Source organism: Aythya ferina (genome assembly GCF_964211825.1).
Source record: "Aythya ferina genome assembly, chromosome: 3".
Taxonomy (NCBI): domain Eukaryota; kingdom Metazoa; phylum Chordata; class Aves; order Anseriformes; family Anatidae; genus Aythya; species Aythya ferina.
In genome coordinates, this window is record NC_140298.1 from 118,118,833 (window position 1) to 118,138,660 (window position 19,828).

General features: G+C 49.6%; 1 protein-coding gene across 4 annotated transcripts in view; it reads right to left on the reverse strand.

Moving 5' to 3' along the window:
- Positions 1–19,828, reverse strand: part of EXTL3 (exostosin like glycosyltransferase 3) — a 109,736-nt gene that overhangs the window by 21,111 nt on the left and 68,797 nt on the right. For all 4 annotated transcript variants that reach the window (XM_084513310.1, XM_084513309.1, XM_084513308.1 and 1 more), the window contains 2 exons: positions 6,202–6,326; positions 3–2,607 (listed from right to left, as the gene is read on the reverse strand). In XM_084513310.1, the coding sequence (XP_084369436.1) occupies positions 3–2,150 (2,148 nt within the window). In that variant the 5' untranslated portion in view covers positions 2,151–2,607; positions 6,202–6,326. The remainder of the gene's footprint in view (positions 1–2; positions 2,608–6,201; positions 6,327–19,828) is intronic.

Genomic DNA, 19,828 nt, shown 5'->3' on the forward strand with positions numbered 1-19,828 from the left:
ACCATGATCGGGACGCCGATGTCTGGCCACAAGAGATCCTCGGAGGGAAGCTTGGGAGAGTTCCACACTACCACCACTTTATTTAAGTACGGGAGACCATTGAGCCTTTCTAGGGAGTTCATCAACACTTCCTCCCGCTCGTACGTTAGCATCACGACCGTGAACTGCTCCCGGGGCACGTTGCCACCCAAAGCAGCCTGGAACTCCTTCCCAGAGCCACCCGCTCCTCCACCTATCGGTCGAAATCCAGTCCCGGACCCTAAAAACTTGGCTTCCGATGGTAAAACAGGGTCAAAGGGGGTATAGGGGAAGAGGTGGAAAGGCCCTGGAGCGGAATTCCAATTCCTGTAGATGTCCATTGCGGTGAGGGTGAAATTGCGGAGATATTTGGGAGATGCATAGGGTGGTTCGGTTTCCACAGGCCCCAAGTCCAGGTCGCCGTTGTCTGCCATGTTGGGGTCTGTGCCAGCAGCTTTGCCCGAGCGGTGGGGGATCTCCACCGCAGTTTCTTCTCGGATAGGAGCAGCCGGGATTTGGATTCGAGTCCTTATGATGGCTAAGACTGTGCTGAAAACGTTGTCGGAGGTGGAGAAGTAGGTCTCCCACAAGAAGCGGCCCTGCCTCCTCATGGCGAGCAGATCGTTGTCAGAAATGCTTCTCAGAAGGAAGTGCACTTCTGTGATACGTGGCTTTGGTATGATTAAGGCTGCCTCGTTCCACCGGATCACATCGTTATAGGGGAGCTGAACTTGCTCTCCGAGAACCACCGGGATGGCTCCGACCTCCAGCGCCTCGAACAGTCTCATGGCACACCCAGCGGAGATCACCAAGCGGGTGTCCCCCGGGGTGATTATCAGTGCAAAAGTAGATAGCTTCAGTAGCTCTAGTCTGTCGTCCCTTTCTCCACACAGAGCCCACTCAGTGGGCAGACTCGCCTTAGGCTGGTTCTTGCACGTGAACTCCACCAAAACAAAGTCCAGCTTGCTGTCCTGAACGGCCTTCAGGGTGGTAATGATGCGATCGTCGTAGTCAGCTGGGGCGTTGCCTTCAATCTCCTCTTCGAAAGAGCGAACCTCTTGCAAGCTGGATCGCAGAGACTCAATCTTCTCCCCCTGGAAACTAAACAGGTATTTACGCTTGACCGGCACCTGGGGCGGGATTTCTAGGAAGTTGGGTTCAGACATAGCATGGACCAGGGGTGATACCACGATGTCAAACCCTGGTCGGTACTGCACGTCGTAAAAGGTGGACTGGGCGATCATGGCACGCCCCGTGCTGATGTTGTAAAGAAAGTTCTGAGTTTCCGATTTCCTCGATAAATTGATGATGAGATGGTTATGTCCGTCAGTCCTCCAATACGGCAAAGAGTGCAACTGTTGCTCTAGTTCAGTAGGTTTTGGCATCACGGGCTCTTGCATTTCCCCCACTAAAATTATATACACACAAGCAATATTTGCATTTTCAGTAACATAAACATTAGTTCTGACAGTCGCCTCAAAGGCTTGCTTAATTAAAGGGTCTAAGGAGCTACCGAAAGGGTAATCGTCACTGTTGTAGACGTAGACTGGAAAGCCAGATGTCAGCGGGCATCGTGAGTAGTCAAAGCAATTGTGCAGCCTGCAATTCCGGTTGGATTTTGGCAGGGGGAAGGTCACGTCGTCTTTGTCTGGCAGCAGCCGGATTGGCAAGGAGAGCTTCGGCTGGTTCTGAGCCATCAGCTCTTTGTAGGAATGCTCCGTCTGGCTGATGACATTCTTCAGCTGCAGCAGGTCCTGCTTGGCGTTCTCGATGCTCTTTTTGCAGGCCTCGATCTTCAAGTTGAGCTTGGCGATCTCGCTGTTGAGCTCCTGCCTCTTGGCCTCCAGCTGGAGCAGCTCCTCGCTGACCGACTCGCGGATGCGGCACAGGTCTTGCACGTGCTTCACCTCGCACAGCTCGTTGCCGGTCCGAGGGCCGAAGATGCGCTTGCCGGCATCGTCCGCGTCGTCGATGGTGGTCAGGTAGTAGTGGGCGATGAGGGGAAAGAAGACGAGGATGATGAAGAGGGTGAAGCTAAGCCAGGTGAGCCGGATCCGACTGGACCACCTCAACAACCACGGCTGGCCTCCGTTCCCCGCTCCCCCATTCCGCAACATCGTATAGCCAGTCATGAGTTCCCAAGTCACCGCCTGCCCAGTCACGTCGGATCAGTAGCCATAACCAAAAGGGCTTTTACAGCAAGTCTCTGCAAAAAAAAAAAGGTTACTCTGCCTGCTTAACGAGGGGCCAATAGAATGGGAATTTCATCGTGTCGCCACCACGGCTCTCCCGCAGTCGTTTCGGTCCCGGTCGCCTTGCTCGCCGGCCTCCTCGCCCACCCCGGCCCACCCTCGGTCTGCGGGCGAGTTGCTGGAAGTGTCACGGCGTTGTCATGGCGATTGGGAAGTCTCAGCCAGCGGGGGAAGAACACAAGGGGCTCAAGCCAAACTCCGCCGCTGCTCTCGACATCCTGCATTACCATCCGATGAATATGCAGAGGCACCAGCCATCGCGGAGGCCGAGCCAGGAGGGACTCGGAGGAACGTCAGGCGCTCTCATCGCTGCTGCACGGCTGATGCTCGGCCATTCCTGCAAGAGAACAGGCAGAAATTCAGTCAGTGCCAACAAAACGACCCCGTAGTGACCTAAGATCACACTTGTTTTTAAAAGCAACTCTCCCCTCTGTCCGAAGAGCGACCTTTGTATGTGTTTAACATCTCCAGGGTTAACAGCAGCAAACCTGAAAAGGTGATGGGATCCATGAGGTGTGGACACGTGGCTCTCGCTGAGCACCCTCCTTTTCATTAGGGCTGCACGTTTCAGTGGCCAGCCCAGAAAATCCCAGCCCTTAGACCTGATTTCCTTTTTCTGACACTTTCTTACTGTGAAACTTTGGGGAAGCTGCTTGGCATCTGCAAGTCCCCATCCCCTCACGTCCAAAAGGGGGATGTTGACATCCACCTGCTCTGCCTGCCCGCCTCCTAATGGCACGTTGTGATCCGGGGACACAGCAGCAATGGGAATTTGTCCTGCATAACTGAGCGTAATCACTATTGTTCTGCTCGAGTGACTAGAGCTGATGAGGAATTTTTAGATGAAGTGTTTTGCTTTCATTTCCTGCTGGAAAATTTCAATTCATCGCCGCAGAAAGTTTAAAGGGAACGTACTCACAGCGGTTACAGCCACCTCTGCAGGCTCGCTGCTTCTGAGATAGAACTTCGGGTCAAAACTGGAAAAAAGGAGCCTGTCTATGCTGTCCATCAAAGCAAAGATGCTGGAGTTAGGATCTGCGTGGTACCATGCCACACAAGTGGCATCAGCTTGCTTAAATATGCCCTTTTCGCTTGCAAAACTGCTGTGGCACTGAATTAGCAGAGTGGCTAACACAAGGATGTGGCCAATTCAGCAGTCTTGGCCAGGTGATTGTGTTGCCATTAGAAACTCTCCCTCATTTTATCAGTAGCATCCGAGCCAGCCACGTTTCTGGGATATTTTTCATACCCCGGCTGATGAGTACAGCGTTGGGCACAGTGGCAGTTCTTGCACAGCCTCACGAGAAGCTTATTCATTTCCGCTTCAATTTTTAATTAAAGTCACCTACAATGGTGACAGTCACTTTGCACTACATCTATTTCGTACTCCCCTCATCTCCTCACCGAGAAGTAGCAGGAAGAAGGTGAGGAGGCAACCTGCAGCTAAAACAGAGCTCTGAAAACCAGCCAAAGCAAACCAGGAGTTCACCTTAGAGGAGCAGAGGTAAGTCATGGATCGTTTTCCCTTCAGTACACGAGTGTGTCAGGGGAATAAACTGAAGATTTGACTCCAACCAGGAAAAAAAATGTAACCAAAGGGAAAGAAATGGACCAAAAACACACAATTTCTAGGCCCGTTTTGTTACAGGGCTCTCTGCTGTTGGTAGCGTAATGCCGCATGATTGAAGGAGAATTTCCCCTTCGGCCCCCCAACACGGCCCCCAGTTGGGAGCTGCACTGCAATTAAAAACGAAAGCAGCTTTTAAATTCATAGCATTGTCTGGCAAACGCCACTGGTGTAAATCTCAGAAAGCCGGGCAGATAAAAAGGGCTGAAAAGTCAGGAAAAAAAACAAAACGAAATCAGCTTTCTCCGATCTTGGCAGCGTCGTCGGTGCAGGCAGATGGGGGAGGCTTCGGCTCTCCTGGCAGAACATTTTAATGCTGCTCTCTGTACACCAACCTCCATTTGCTGGGGCTGCGAGAGGCTGGTGATGAATGTAAATCCCCAGCTCTGCTGCACGGGGCTGTCACTCAGGCACAGGGAGCCCTGCCAGGAACAGCACACTCGCATCGCGCCGCTGGGACCACTGCTCTGCAACAGCAGGATTTTTAGCACGCACCAGTGTACAAAGCAGCCGGCTGACTGAAGGCGAAAAGAAGTTTTTAAGGTCTGTGTTATTTATTTTTTTTTAAGCTCTCTCCAGGAAATGAAGCTCGCGCTGTCACCGTCCGCGTGCACCAGTCGGTCCCGGCAATTTCAGCGCTGTCTCAAAGGGGCTGCGAAGATCCTAGAAGTGCTACCAGTTTTCTGCAAACAGCTGGCCAGGAGATGAGAGCCGCTCTGTTCACACTTCTCCTGAGGGAAATGCCAAAGCACATGCTCACTGGAATGGCAGCGGATTTGAAAAACAGCTCGACTTCAAGGCACACACGGGAAAAGCAGCTCTGCTGTTCTCTTCTTAGGGGGTGCCGTGGATTGCATGCAAGGCTCTGAGACACGATGGAAATAAGGGAACATAAATGTGAGCAAAAAAGACAGAGGAGGGGTGTGTATGTGCTGCTTTCTGACTGGCCAGAGAAAGCTGCAGCCCCCCCAGGAAGCAAACACAGTCCCAAAGGTTATCAGTTTAGCCTGCATCTAAATCTTGCTCCTTTTTAGCAGCTCTGCCCATTTATGAGCCCCAGACAGCGACGAAGTGGCAAAGGGGACTTCCTGAAATGGCAAATGGCATCCCTGGAAAGCTAAATCCAGGCCGTCACCCCACACATGATCCTCTGCAGCTGTTCTGCCATCTAATCCTTCCAGTGGCTCCTCTGGTCCCTCTACTTCAGCTGACACAGAACAAACTTTATCCTCCTGACCTAAAAACGTGGGCTGTGAATTAAAAAAAAAAAAAAAAAAATCCATATGCTCAGAAACCTGAAGCTGACAAATGAACTCTGCTGCTGGCTGAGAGAAGACCACACAGAAGACACTAGAGGAGGCTGGGGAGGGATTTGAAATGCAACATGCGTGGCTTGGGATCAGTTAAAAGTATTGACTGTCAGCATGAAATATGTGCTGGTGATAAAGAAAGCACTTTAGTAACGAAGGAGAGTCTGAAAAGAGTGTCTAAGACTTTATTCCTATCAAGTAGATAGAGCTGGAGGTCGTAACACACGGTTATTAGGACTTAAAATGAAAACCCAATCTGTGGCCTTACCAAGAGAGACTTCAGCGTTTTATTTAAGCAGCCCCGGTGAAAAAGGCTGCTGATTTCCACACTTCCCCAAAAGAAGTTCGGGAGGAGGAGGAGGAATGTATTAGTTTCTGGGCTCTGCAGCTGACCCATTCCTCCCCCTCCCAAGCACCGTTTTGTCCTTTAAACGATCGAGCCCCTCGCCGAGAAACTCCTGGTGACACAACGCAGCGTCGCTGCCTGTCAGACCTAATTACACGCACACAAAAAGAGGCGAGGAGGGCTCCTGGGAAATCAGAAAGTCGGTAATTACCCCAGCCTCTTCCCAAAACGCCGAGCTGACCGACTTCTTTGGCACGCCTCGTTTGCACGCCGCGGCTCCTTCTCCTCGGGCACGGGGCTGCGGGATGGCATCGCTGTTGGTGCACGCTGTCACATCCTGCTTCAAACCCAGGGATGTTTTCCCAGCTTTCCTCACCTCCTCAGGGGGTGCCAGGGATGTTATGGGAATATTTGGGGCTCTCACGCTTTTTGAATTTCTAGTGGAAAGAGCCAGGCTGGTCTAATGTGGGGCTGCCAGAATATTCAGTAACCAAAGTCCCTCTGCAAACACCTGAGCGCACTTACCTCTCCCTGCCTGCACCTCCTTTTGTCCATTTCCCTTTAAAATTAATGAAATATTGTCCCCTTTTCAGCATATTTGTGAATAGAGCCTGGAAACTGTTTGAGAGGATGAGGCACTGTACCCACCTCTGCCATGCAGGCTCCTTCCTGGTGATCTGCGAGGTCAGGGAGCGCGTGCTAGCGGCGTCCTTGCTTTCTCTGTCCAGCCTTGAAGAGACGGTTTCCACTGCCACGTTTCTTTGTCACCAGCACTAGAAAAGAAATCAAATAGAAATCACTTATTTTTGTTAAAGCAGGAAGTGTAAGCCCTTTATCTTTTTGCGAAACGAAGAACAACATGTTCCTCCCCCTTCTCTTTTCTTGACGACGAGGAACAGTGTTTCTGGTGAAAGGGAATAGAAATGCACACAAAACAAACCTTCAAACGGTAACTTTCTGCCTCCTAATTCCCTTAAAGAACAGGATTACCCCCCAAATCTCCAATCGTTTTGGGAACGGGAGCCTTTAGAGGATTTTCCTGCGATTGAACAAGGAGAATAAATCTATTAGGTGTGTGTTTGAGAGGAGGTCTTTCCAGGCAGCAGATGGAGAGCTCAGTCTGAAATGCTTCTAGTGCCTCAGGAAGCAGCACGGGGGATTTGTACCGCCCCGAGAGCTCGCAGGTACTGAGAAATTCTCCTAGGCGAAGATCAGCGCTGCTCCACACGCAACCAGAAAAAGGTCTTGTAAGCTGCAAATTCAGGGGATAAACTGCATCCTCTGCTCTATAAAGCTTTTATCCCAGCCAAGAAACATTTAGCAGGTGGAGCCAAACCCGCCTCCCGCCCACAGGGTGAAGCAGCCCTGGGCAAACACGCTCTGGGACAGCCCCTTGGTGTCCTCCCTCCTGCTAGGAAATCACCTGCACTGAAAAAATCCGAGGCTGACGGATATTAGGGGAAAGTATCGTGCATGTTGACACTGTTCCTGTACTTTTTCCTTCTCTCCGGGCAGGCTTCGTCCTGCCCTGACGGCACAGGAGACCCCTCTTCAAAGTTATAGTGCCAGAAAATCCCCAAGAAGCATCAGCAGCTGATGGACCCCAGCAGGCAAAACCCCATAAAGAAAGAAATCTTTTCCCTGAGTGTTTCCAGGTACCCGCCTGCTTTGCCCTCTCCATCTCCCCAGCCTGCCTTCTGCCAGTGGTTTCCCTCTCCAGCACCTTCCTGCTTTCTGCATAATGCATTGTGAGATCTCCTTTACATCCAGGCCTTTTAGTTTCCCAATTTATTATTCAGCGCTGTTTTCTGGCAATAAAGCCGGGTATTGTTTTATTTATTCGTCCAGAAGCACGAAGAAACGCACAGCTTACAAGCGAATCCTTTTGCATCCCGAATTCTGGACAAAAACAACCTGGACATGAAGTTCCTCACCCCCCAAATCTCCGAGCAAGGGATCGTGGAGCTTTACAAGGAATTGGTAAGCACAAACAACCGCTGATGTTGTACCACTCACCCTGTCTCCGGTTATAAAGCGCTGGGAGATTTTTTGGTACTCGGGAAGCAAAACGAGGAGCAGGTGCCTTGCTCCATCGTGTGTGGTCAATCCCTTGCTCCCCACTGAAAGGGAGAAATGAGGTGTGGGAGGCGGGGAGGACTGTTTTTAAGTATCTTGAAGCAATTAATGAACAGGAACTGTCTGGAGGTAAAAGCACGGAGAGGAGCTTTCCACCGAGAGCAGCATGCAGAGGTCAGCTCCAGGCAGCAAAGAGCTGCTGGGAGACAGCTCAAGCGCTTGGTATTTCTTGTGGTTTCCAGCTCTAGATAGCTAGGGCACCTTGTTTTGCCCGGGGTGTAAACACAAACCTCTCTCAGCTCCCTAAAAGAGCACCCTCACCACCTCCTTGCCAGCGAAGAACCACGCGGCACAATTCAGGCTCCTCATCTCTGATCTTCGGGTCGTAATTAAGCACAATTGGACAATTTCTTTGTCCTGATGAACTTCTAAGGAGAAGGTAACATTGCCTGAACAGCATAGAAACGTACACAACGTTTAATATTATCTCACGCAGGGGAAACATCCCGTCCCCAAGGGGTTTCTGGAAAGGCTGCCCAGTTCCCAGACGCAGGGAAGAAGCCAGTTCTGGAGACAGCATCCCTGCCGAGGGGTCTCTAAAGAGCACAGAAATGGACAGGCAGCCTCTTGTGGACTTCAGCAGGCCCTTCCCTCCTTGTAGCAGCTCCTTGAACCTCCCCTCACCTCCCTGTTTTTGTCTGTGCTGCTGGGTGCAGCCCACAGCAGCTTTTCTTCTCCCCTGCCGGACCCTAATCACCCACATTTATATGGATAGGGCGGATTCCTGCCCGACACAGTTCGTCACAAAGTGAACTCCAAAGTCAGATGTGCAAACACAACCGCTGCCAGCACTCTGAGCACTTGGAGAGGGTTCAGAGAGGGTCCCCGAGGGCAAAAGCCCCTTTCTTGAGACCAGACACTCGGGTCGGAAAGGAAAGGAGAGGAAAGGAGAGGAAAGGAGAGGAAAGGAGAGGAAAGGAGAGGAAAGGAGAGGAAAGGAGAGGAAAGGAGAGGAAAGGAGAGGAAAGGAGAGGAAAGGAGAGGAAAGGAGAGGAAAGGAGAGGAAAGGAAAGGAAAGGAAAGGAAAGGAAAGGAAAGGAAAGGAAAGGAAAGGAAAGGAAAGGAAAGGAAAGGAAAGGAAAGGAAAGGAAAGGAAAGGAAAGGAAAGGAAAGGAAAGGAAAGGAAAGGAAAGGAAAGGAAAGGAAAGGAAAGGAAAGGAAAGGAAAGGAAAGGAAAGGAAAGGAAAGGAAATTACTGCCAGAACCTGGCTGGGTGACTGAAGCCTCAAGAGGCCAGCCCAGCAGACAGACCCTTGCAGTCCAGCGAAGGAAATCTGTGCAAGACGCTTGCATGGCAGAGGTTGGGATGTGTGGATGTGGAAGTGGCCAACCCCGGCAGTTAAAAACAAACAGGGAGAACAAACCGTGGTACTGGCAGCTTGTGGGCGCGCGTAATGAAGTAATTAACCAGCAGAAGGGTGTCTGATAGAAGATAAGCACCAGCAGACTGCACGATTATTCAATTTTGACAAAGCAAGGCTGTGGCGTGGATTTGAAATGCCGGCTGATTTCACGCATGCTGGGTGCTGCGTTGTCGGAGGTGCCCAGCTTCGCTTGCGAGGCACCATAAAGAAACCCAAGCAGCCCCAAAATCCAGAAGACTGAGGGCGCCCCGTTCCCGAAAGAGGCAGGATGGGAGCCCACAAACGCTGCTGTGGGCTCAGCACAGGGATTGCTGTCCTATGGGGTCAGCAAAAAGGCACGTGGAGAACACCAGGGACGTCGGCAGCAATAACAGGTTGTGAAGGGCAAACTCACGTTGTTCTGCTTAATGAGGGCTTAAGAGGGATGTCGGGAGAAGGAGGATCGAAGGAGCTTGGCCGTGGCTGGAGGCGAAGGAAGGAATTAACTTTTCACCTGCACAAGCGAGACTCAATCACGGAACAAGATTAGATGGGGTTCGGTAAGGCACAGGTCGTGAAAGTTAAGCTCAGGGTGAGATGGAGGCTGCCTAGAAATAAATTGTTAAATTAAATATAACCAACTCGCCACGTTTTTAATAACTGCAGATCTGTTGCAGGGATCAGGCAACCAAAGGAAGGCTGAGATCTGGAGCAGCGTCCTCCAGAAAGGCCATCTCCCTGTGGGCATTTCTTAATAGCTGAAACTTACAGGTTTGGGGGTTTGGGGACAAAAAACAGAACCCCTAATAGCAAAACTCCCTGGTTTTATAAAACATCAACGCAGCTTGCATATTGTTCCTTGTTATTTGGACTCTTCCAGTCGGCCACCTCTGTGGATGCTTTGGGATCCTTCAAATAAAAGACGATGCTGCAAACTCTTGGGGCTGGGAACTCGGGTTATTAGGAGCAGTTATTAGGAACTCGGGATATTAGGAGCAGTAAGACAGGGCTGGTTAACGGCTGCAAACTTAGTGAGCAGACGCAGCACTTCTTCTGACCTCAAAAATTACTTTTTAGGATGAAAGAGAGGAGAGCTTAAAATAAAAGAGGCATAATGAAACGCTTCCCCCAATGGCTCTGCAGCATGGAGGCTGCTCCTCAGCATCCCAGAGCAGATGTGCTGCACTCAAAATGTCTTTGTCTATTAAAACTGTGTCAGCTTCAGAGCCTCCAAAACTCCCTGTGGCATAAACAGAATTTCTAATGAACAGCTGCAGGATGCAGGAGTAGCCGCACAAAATGCAGCTGCCGAGATCACTTTTCTTTGCCACCTTTCCTCCGCTGCCTGCATCCCACCTTCCCCATTTGGGGCTCTCCTGCCTTCCTCTCCCCACACCTCCACCTCCTCACCGTGGCAAAAGCTTCAGCCTCTGAGGTGCTTTGCTGCTGTCGTGCCTGCTCGCACCACCAAAAAAAATGCAAAAGGGAGAAATAAAGGGGAAAACTTTATCCTGTGCTTCCAACAGGAGCAATCCTAAGGGAAGGATTTAGGCTGGGTAAGTTGAAACCCACTAAGAGAGCTTTCAGTTTCAACGCTGCCTTGCAGGCCGAGGCATCAAAGCCTAACTCCTTGGGTGAGCTGTTTTATTTTTTTTTGTTTTATATATTTTTTTAAAATCCTCTCCCTTTGAAACCCAAAACCCATCAAGAACAGAGCCTGGTCCGAAGGCACTTCCCAACTGCTCTCCCAGACCTAACAGTGTCCCGTTAGCTAGCTGGAGAAACAGCTGGACTGGTGATTCATTTAGTCTAGCACTTTTACCAAACCCTGATAAAAGGCAAAAAATACGATCTGCTCTCTCAGTGTACCCCCAAAAAGTACTGCAGGGAACACCAGCACAAATGAAGCCCCGATATTCACTGTCTGATGTCTTCAGGCTTTCACGGGGTTCTCCAAAACCCGGTAAAGAGCCTCACTTCTATTTCTAGGGCATTTGCACGGAGTTAATGCCTTGGTGAGCTGTATCCCTCTCATTCTGAGTGAAAACAGCTGATGGGTTCAAGTTATGTGTTCAAAAATGTGGAACGGACATCGTGGCTGATAGCTCTGCACTTTGGGGATTGCCCAAGTAATCCCAGCCACAGCAGAAGGTGAAGCGAATCCAAATGCTACCAGCGAGGGTACATCTGGGAAGGCTGAACTTGCTTTGGCTGGGATGCCCCAGGCTTAAAAACACTCCAGGCAGAGATCTGCAACGCGCAGCAGCTGCTTTTGCTGGGTAAGCGGGGCCAAGCATCCTCAGAGCATCCCCAAAATGGGCAGTGGGATGCTGCCAGCCAAGCTCTCGTAAAGGAAGAAATTGCTTCCAATATGAGATGCTGCCTCCCAGCCATCATCCCAAAGATTAAGCCACTTGTAACTCACACCACCTTCAGGAACCACTTGTAGAATAGCTGCTGAGAGGTCCTAATACACAAGGATAAATGTCTCTTCTGGCCATTTCCATCAGTCATTCTGGATAGGAGAGAAGGGCCAGCATCTCTCACGCTGTGCAGCCTCAATATTCCCTCCCTGGGAGCCACAAATGGCAATTGATCTCAAAAATATAGCAAAGGACGGCACGGTTTCCTCCCTTTAATGCTTAACAGCTTAATATGTTGGCTAGCGTGCAAGTTAACTATTGTCATCCACTGGCCAAAAGCTGCTCGTGTCCACAGCAAATACCTGATAACCAGCCAAGAAAGGGAGACGTTCCCGGAGCCTGGGAAAGCTGCCTGTGAGCAAACACTTTGAAGGGCTCAGCAACACAGCCCCCAACTTCACCGTGGCCTTGCCATGCAGACACAAGGCATCAGCTTGGAATGAAGCCATTCAGACAGCCACAAAATTCACAACTCACAATGACCACTGTAGAAAATCCCATAAAAATAACAAAAAAGCTCAAGGATGGTTGTAGTAAACCCAACTATAGGACTATTACAGGTCAAACTATAGACCAAACTGTAGTACTACTATAGGTCTACTACAGACAAATTATAGAAGACCAAATTGATCTACCCACTTCATCCCCTTACTCCTGAGTGCCCATTTCCAGCTGCTTTGGTGCAAAATACCCAGATCTGAACCACAGAACAGCCTAGTCACAACAATTTTTCCCTAATCACTGCAAAACAGAAGTTGTGTGAGCCCCTGAAGAACAAAGCCTCTCACCAATAACACATTTTTGGAGCAATCCATCATGTACGTTCTCAGCTGTATGAAGTCTGAGCTGTTAAAAACAAAAAAAAAAAAGGAAGAGGAACTGCCACCTTACCTGCTCTAAGAGGGGCAACATCCCACCGCTTGCTCCTCTCTGAAGCAGGCAGGAAAATCTCTTCAATCCCTGCGACCACCAGCGCTGGCAGAGAAGTACAACGACAAGGCTCCTACTGCCAAGAGACAATTCCAGCATAAATCTGCTCCTCCGCTATTGTCTCATCCTTCGTGATGGATATCCTGCTTCTCCAGCACACTGCTTTTGTGGACTGGCCCTCCCTCTCCTTTATCTGAAGTCCTCTGTAACATCTCCACTGTGCTTCCATTCCAGTCCTTTCCCAAATTTGGGCCGTTTCTTTTTTTTTTTTTTTTAATTGCTCTCAATATGTCACTCTATATTACTCAACAGCAGATTTATTTAAACGTGTCAATGCTGTTGCTTAGCAGATCTGGATGCATGTTACAGTTTAAGCCTGTTTCGGGATCACATGCTCTGCTTCCCGATGCTCCCAGCACGTCTGGACCATCCAAAAGACCAGGCAAAGAAAATGAAGTCCAGCTCTACAGGCAGTCCACTGACCTGTCTAGGACGGTGTCATTAGCAATCCATGTTAAAAAACAAACAACGATGAAAAAACAACACATAAAAATACCCCAAATCACCAAAAAAATACCCCGGGAGACCTGGGATTTTGCCAAAAAGCCCACCCAATTTTCATCTCAGTCGGGAAGCGGCATCAGATGCTATTTGTCTTCCATTTTCTGCCTTGTCCCTATGAGCCTGAATAGGAGCCCATCAAGTAAATGATCATCAAAAGCTCTGAAAGGAGTCCTAATACAGCGCTAATATCAGCTTTCCCCAAGCAGCAAGCTAATTTTATGTAATGGCCTCTACAAATGCCGTATAAAAGCCCTGGAAAGCCCAGGTGAGAGCATGTTCTGACCTCTGAAATTAGACTCGGGTCTTTGCTGAGAGGAAAAAGATAACGTGCTGCCGAATCACACCCACAATGTTTTCTGCTCGGGCTTTCCAAGCTCTCCGACCAGGACCAGCGGTGGCACAGGCTTTGTCTCTGCCCCCCATTTCCCCTTTGAACGTTCATAGCTGAGAAACCGGAGCACCTCATGGCTCTGCACAGCACCCACAAGCATGAATTCATCTGGAGACAGAAGCTGGCACAAAATGTTTATGAAAAAGTCTACGTAAAGCTGAGGAAATGCCATCTTCCTGCAAGGCGCTGAAGCAAGTGAATTGCCTCAGAAGGCACCGAAGAAGAAGGCATGGCCACTGACAGGACGTCTGTCCAGGCTTCAAGCAGGAGGCCTTCTCCACGGGCCTGTCTCCACCTCAGGCAGCTTCCATGTCTTATCTGGGGAGAGTGGCTGGAAAGCTGTGAAGAGGGAAAGGATCTGGGGGTGTTGGTTGATACTCTCCTGAATATGAGGTGCCCTGCTGGCCAAGAAGGCCGATGGCATCCTGGCTTGTGTCAGGAATAGTGGGGCCAGCAGGGCCAGGGAGGTGATCGTCCCCCTGTGCTCTGCTCTGGTGAGGCCACACCTCAAGTACTGGGTTCAGTACTCAAGGACTACAAGAAGGACACTACAAGAAGAAGGACATCAAGGCCCTGGAGTGTGCCCAGAGCAGGGCTATGGAGCTGGAGAAGGGCCTGGAGCACAAGTCCTGTGAGGAGCAGATGAGGGAGCTGGGGGTGTTTGGTCTGGAGAAGAGGAGGCTCAGGGCAGAGCTTATTGATCTCTGCAACTGCCTGAAAGGAAGGGGTGGGGAGCTGGGGTTGGCCTCTTCTCACAGGTAACCAGTGACAGGACCAGAGGGAATGGCCTCAAGTTGTGCCAGGGGAGGTTCAGGTTGGAAATAAGGAGACATTTCTGCTCAGAAAGAGCAGTCGGGCGTTGGGACAGGTTGCCCAGGGAGGTGGTGGAGTCACCGTCCCTGGGGGTGTTCAAGGAGAGGTTGGACGTGGTGCTTGGGGACAGGGTTCAGTGGTGACATTGGTGGTAGGGGGATGGTTGGACCAGGTGATCTTGGAGGGCTTTTCCAACCTTAATGATTCTGATTCTAAGTTCACATCCTCAGAAGTGATGCCACCAAAGGAGACGACCCAACTGAAGACAAAACTTGCAGAGGACCTGCTGGAATGGCTGCTGGGGGACTCCAAAACCAACCCAGGTCCCTTTGGGTGGTGCCTGATATCCATTTGCTTACAGGCACGTAAAAAAAGCCCTCCCCATTCGGATCAATGAAGAGGGCTGTCAGGAGCGAAAGACCCTCAGCACTCCACAAACACACACTAGACTAAGTAAGATAAAGTATTTCTGAAAGGCAGCGGAGGGAACAATCCCACGCTGGCCCCGAGAGAGCCAGCTGGATGGGCCTAATGATTCTTTTCCAGCAGCAGCTGTGATTGGGTTGATTTCCATTTTGCGTGATTAAAGAGAGAGACAGATAAAAGGGAGAACAAAAAGTCCAAGATTTCAAAAGGCGCTAAAAATAAAATGGTTTGCATTCACTTGGCACCCTACCTTGACAGCATTTTGTACGTTATAGCTAAGCAGTCGTCAAAAACCCCAAAAGGAAGACGCAAACAATTTCCAGGCAGGGAAATCAAGGCATGGAAAGGTTAAAATACACAGAATCATTGATAAAATCATCAGCAGTAGCGGGTTTAAGGGGCAGGCACTCCTGGTGCACCTTCCTGTATTCATGGCCAAGACCCCTCTCTATTTATTCTTCACGGAGCCAAGGTAATTGTTTCTATCACCCAGCAAGTGTAAATCGATGCAGAGGGGCCCAGCAGCTCCTCAGGAGGAGTTCCAGTCCATTGAGCTGATACCAGTTAACTGGTTTTGCAGAGCCTCTTCGCACCTCAGAAGGAAAACAGACTTTCTCAAAATTAGAAGGAACGAGTTTAGCGGCGGGATGCCCGAAATTAATCCCTTTATTTAAACGCTAACAACCTCAAGTGTCTCTAAGCAATTGTAAAGGCTTTATTAGCGAAGGCAATGAAAGCCTGCGAGCGGCCAAGTCAAGAAGAAGCCAAGGTTATCAGTAAGTTTCCAAGCATTAACTTCGACAACAGAAGCTCGCTCGAGAGCATCTGTAGGGCTGAAGAGGAGGGCAAGGCAGCCGGCGAGGGATGCCAGCACCAGCTTGAGGAGGGATGGATGGAGAGAATCCTCCTGGGAGCCTTTCCCATGGGCATGAAGGGCGAGAAGATGATCAAGAACAGCACAGGCTTACCATGGGCACGTTGTGCCAACCTCCAGAGGTCCCTTCCAACAAGGCTTGTTCTACCCGTTAAAGAAATGCCGAAGAGAAGTCGCAGGTCATTGCTGGAGTTAGCCAAAATGGATAAAGCCCTCATGTATAATAAAAAAAAACACCTCTTCATAAGCTCTTCATTAAAGTGGCAACCTGGAGACGGGGAAATCTCAGCATTTTCCTCTCCTCCACAGTTTGGAGGTTGGGAGAGGAACGTAACTGGTCAGTTAAACATAGGTACCAATTTCACGTTAAAATTCAAGGTGCTTCAGTTGTCATAAGACTTGATGCCTGCAGGAGGTGATAACTATCCACCGTGCAATTTGATGGGTTGGGTCAATGTCAAGAGACATTTTTAAGAGACATTCCTTTCAGGATTCCTCTCTTCCCATCTCTCTGCTCAACCGCTACATAACCATTTCCCCAAATCTTCTCATGTACTCGACATATGGGGATGCACACAAGGTGTGCACAGCCTGGACTGGATTCCTTCTGGTTACTTCAGCAGGAGGAGAAAAAGAACGGGTCAGACACTTCCTTTGAATTCAAGGTGTCACTAAGTGACCAAAAAAAAAAAAAAGGAAAGATAAAGCTTTATCCCTCTGAAAACTCGGTACTGGTTCTTGAAAGGAAATCAAGGAATTCAGCTCTCTGGTTCTCACTGGAAAGCACAACGATTGAGTTTCTCCACAGCTGAAAGCTTTCTTCCGTTCCATTTCCCTTTCAGCTTGCTCTAACAGCTGTCTCACCGACATCCATGGCAGACAAAAATCTATAGTTCCTAGCACACCCATTTTGAAGGGGTTTCAAAGCACAGTTTTCATCCTTTTATGGTCTATTAAGTCAAAGGCTGGCTTCCTGATTTCACAGGTCTTGATCCAGCAGAAAAACAACGCCAGTCGCTGGTTTTACATCAGCAGCCTCCAGGGGCACAGCACACCAGGCTGGAAGTCCCAGGTGCTGGCTGCTCTTCCCTTAATTCTCTAAACCTCTGCAGCTCGATGGGAGCAGTCGTTTAAGTGCTGGTAAACTTACTTTTCGTTGTATTTTTGTGAAACTGAAGGTTAGCAAATGATTTTGTAATTAACAGTGCCACATAATTCGCAGCTGGATGCATACCACAAGCCTACTCTGCTGAATGAGTAGGCTTCAGGCAAGGGCTGGGCTGCTAATTTGGGGGTGTAAGGTGCCCCACAGGTCACCAGACCTTGCTGAGAGATTGCTCAGAGCCAAAAACTTGTGTTTTACAGCCTCTGGAAGACCCAGCTACTCCACTGCAAGCACCCACACCCCTCTGCAAACCTTGGCCACGTTTAGCAAAGAGCTGGCTTCTGTGCATGCCTTGACCCTGGACAATCCTTCTTCCTCCTCCTTATTGAAGTCTGTGCCCTCCCTCACAACACCTGAGCAGCATCCCGTGGATATGCACAGTACAGCCACTTGAAATTGAGTTGTTACCGTAAAGGAGAAGGACCAGCCATGCCTCACAGAGCAAACCATGCAGCAAAAAAAAAAAAAACAACTTTAAATGCTGCGTTTCAGAATGCAGGAAAGTGAACAAAACTGCTGGAAAAGTTTCACCAATTTTTTCTTTTCCAGGTAGGAGTGGTACGGGGCTCCCCAACCTTTGTGATGGAAAATAGCAGCTGGAAAATACCCACTCCAGGTAAGCGGTGGCACTTCCAGCTCTCAGAAGGCAGAGACAGCAGCTTCCTTCACGCTATGCTGTCTGGAGACAAAAAGCTAGAACAAGCTGTTATCTTCTGAGCTTTGACAACACAGCAACCCAAATCTAATAATGCTTTAGCGAGAGGTAATCCAATAGTTTCGGCTGAGCAATTGTTTCAACAGTCGCAGCGTTCTGGTACGAAGGGAGGTGGAAAATCAATATTTCCTCAGTCCAACCCACGTAGATCTTAAGCAAATGGGGAACAAAATGCTTGTTTTTCCTTCGTTGTCCTGGCAAGCTCCGGGCCCTTCCACAGCGCCCCAGCCAAAGCAGAGCAGGAGCAGAGCTGTGCCAGCTGAAGCAACATCCCCTGGTCCTTATCAAGACAAGTTGGGCACCGTACCTGCAGGAGACCTCAGTAGAGGACATCGGTCACAGCTGGTAATTTGGGCACTGGAAGCAAAGAGCCTGCACATGAGCTGGGTGTAAATAGTGAAGGACGAGGGATATTGTCAACAACAACAACAAAAAAGTTAATAAATAAATAAATAAATAAAGTCAACAGCCCAGTCACCTCCGATTTTTAAGGCTCTCCATCTTCTCATCCTAATGATGTTCTGTTGTAAAACTCCCTTTAAAATCTCTGCTAATCCGGGATGCCGAGTGCCATCATTTCCTGGGGAAATGGTGATAAACAACTGCTAAGGAAAAAAAAAAAGAAAAAAATGGAAAAAAAAAGGAAAAAAAGGAGGGAGACAGCCAAACAGACATCTGTGTTCCTCCTCCTCTGGCCTTCAAAGGATCTTCTGCTCCCAAAACTGTTTTGGCCATATGATTTTTGGTAAGGTCACCAAATGTGCTGTACCAGTAAAGCCCTGGGGCTTTCCAACTGGTCCCAGTGCCCCTGCACCCCAGGGAGCAGGCTATCAGCCCTGGCATTTCACCTGTGCCTGGCCTCGACAGCCCACGGCAGGGGAGGGATGTGAACTGTGATTTTACACTGGTTGATAAAAATTAATAATAAATAAATGCCCACGAAACACGTGGGATGGGTTATTACTGCAGCACGTATAAAGGAGACAGCGAAGCGTCAGGGAACTTCACTTCCCACCTTCAGAGGGGATAATACAGCCCAGCAGAGCGGAAAGAAATGTAAAGCATCATTCATCAAAGCAGCAGCAGCAGGATTTTCTGTCGAAGGGAAGATTTCACAACAAGGACGCTCTCGGCATGGGTGGATTCCTGACAAAACAACGGAGCGACGTGAGCCATCTCTGATCATCTCCTCGCGTGGAGTGCCCAAAAGCTTTCGGGAGCTTTATAAAATCAGAGCTGCTTTATGTATAACAGCCGAAATGAAAAGGTGGGGAGGGAGAGCATCCCCCGTGATATCAGCCCTCTGGAAGCGGAGCTGATTGTGCTCAGCGTGAAGCACGCTGCTCCTCCCACCGAGCCTCAGGCACAGGAGAAATTCAACAATTTGCAGAACAGGGTCCCCGCTTTTGTTCCTCTCGTCCTCCCCCCCTATGACACAGGCACAGCCGAAAAGGCTGACGCTAATGCCAATTAGGTGATTTGAAGCCGGGCGCCGAGCTCCTCTAAATGCAGCTGCACGAAGCAGCAGGATTCTGCTGGTGACATTTGGGCCACAAATGAAGTCCCCCAGCGCCATAAACAATCAGGTAAAGAAATCTGGGAAGAAATTACCCAGCACACCTCGTCTTCTCGGCCCCCATGAGATCCATCTGAAATGTGTTAATGCATCTGATTATGATCTAAATTATGTACAGAGGCTCCTGCCAAGTGCTCTGCGAAGTTTCTTTGTTGTTAAGTTGGAGGCTGCTGAAGAACGGTGCAGTCATCGCGTTTCAAATTCGATTTGGGGAAAAAAAAACACAACATTCTCCTACTTCATCGCTGGCTCGGGATGAGGAGCTGTGGGAGAAGGTCGGTGTGTGGTTCTGCTCCGCTGAAGTAAGAGCAGGAGAAGTGGTGACAGGACTAAAGAGTCTACATTACCTGGCTTGGGGTCGTAACTAGAGACCACTGGATTTTCTGTACGCAGCCGTGCCAGAAAATGACTGCAGTTGCAGCTGGCTTTCTGCAGGGATTTCTCCTGAAAGGGGGCAGAAACACCGGGGTGTTCTCCAGGGCACACAAACCTGCGTTCCACGGACCAGAAAACCTTGAAATAGTTTCTGAAAATGGTAAGCTTGATAAGAATGGCTTGCAAAACATCATGCGGGGTTTTTCCCATGCCCGTAAGGGCTAGCTTAGCTGGTACCCACTGCCCAGCTCACTGCGATCCTTGGAGGCAGGCAGGAAAGCTGTTTTTCTTCCCACTGTGCCACACCATCACCGGTTATTCAAATAAAAATTAAAAAAAAAAAAAATAATACACACCTCCCAGGGATGTATTTGGTATATACAACTTGGGAAGAGCACGCAGATCTTGTATGGCAAGGCTGACAACCCCACTTGCAGTTTGAGCTGCAGACCGCCCCAACCTGTGTTTTATCTTCTGCTGGCATCCGACCAAGCCTTCACGGCACCGACCAGCAGCTGCTTTCCACCGCAGTGCTGCTTTCCCC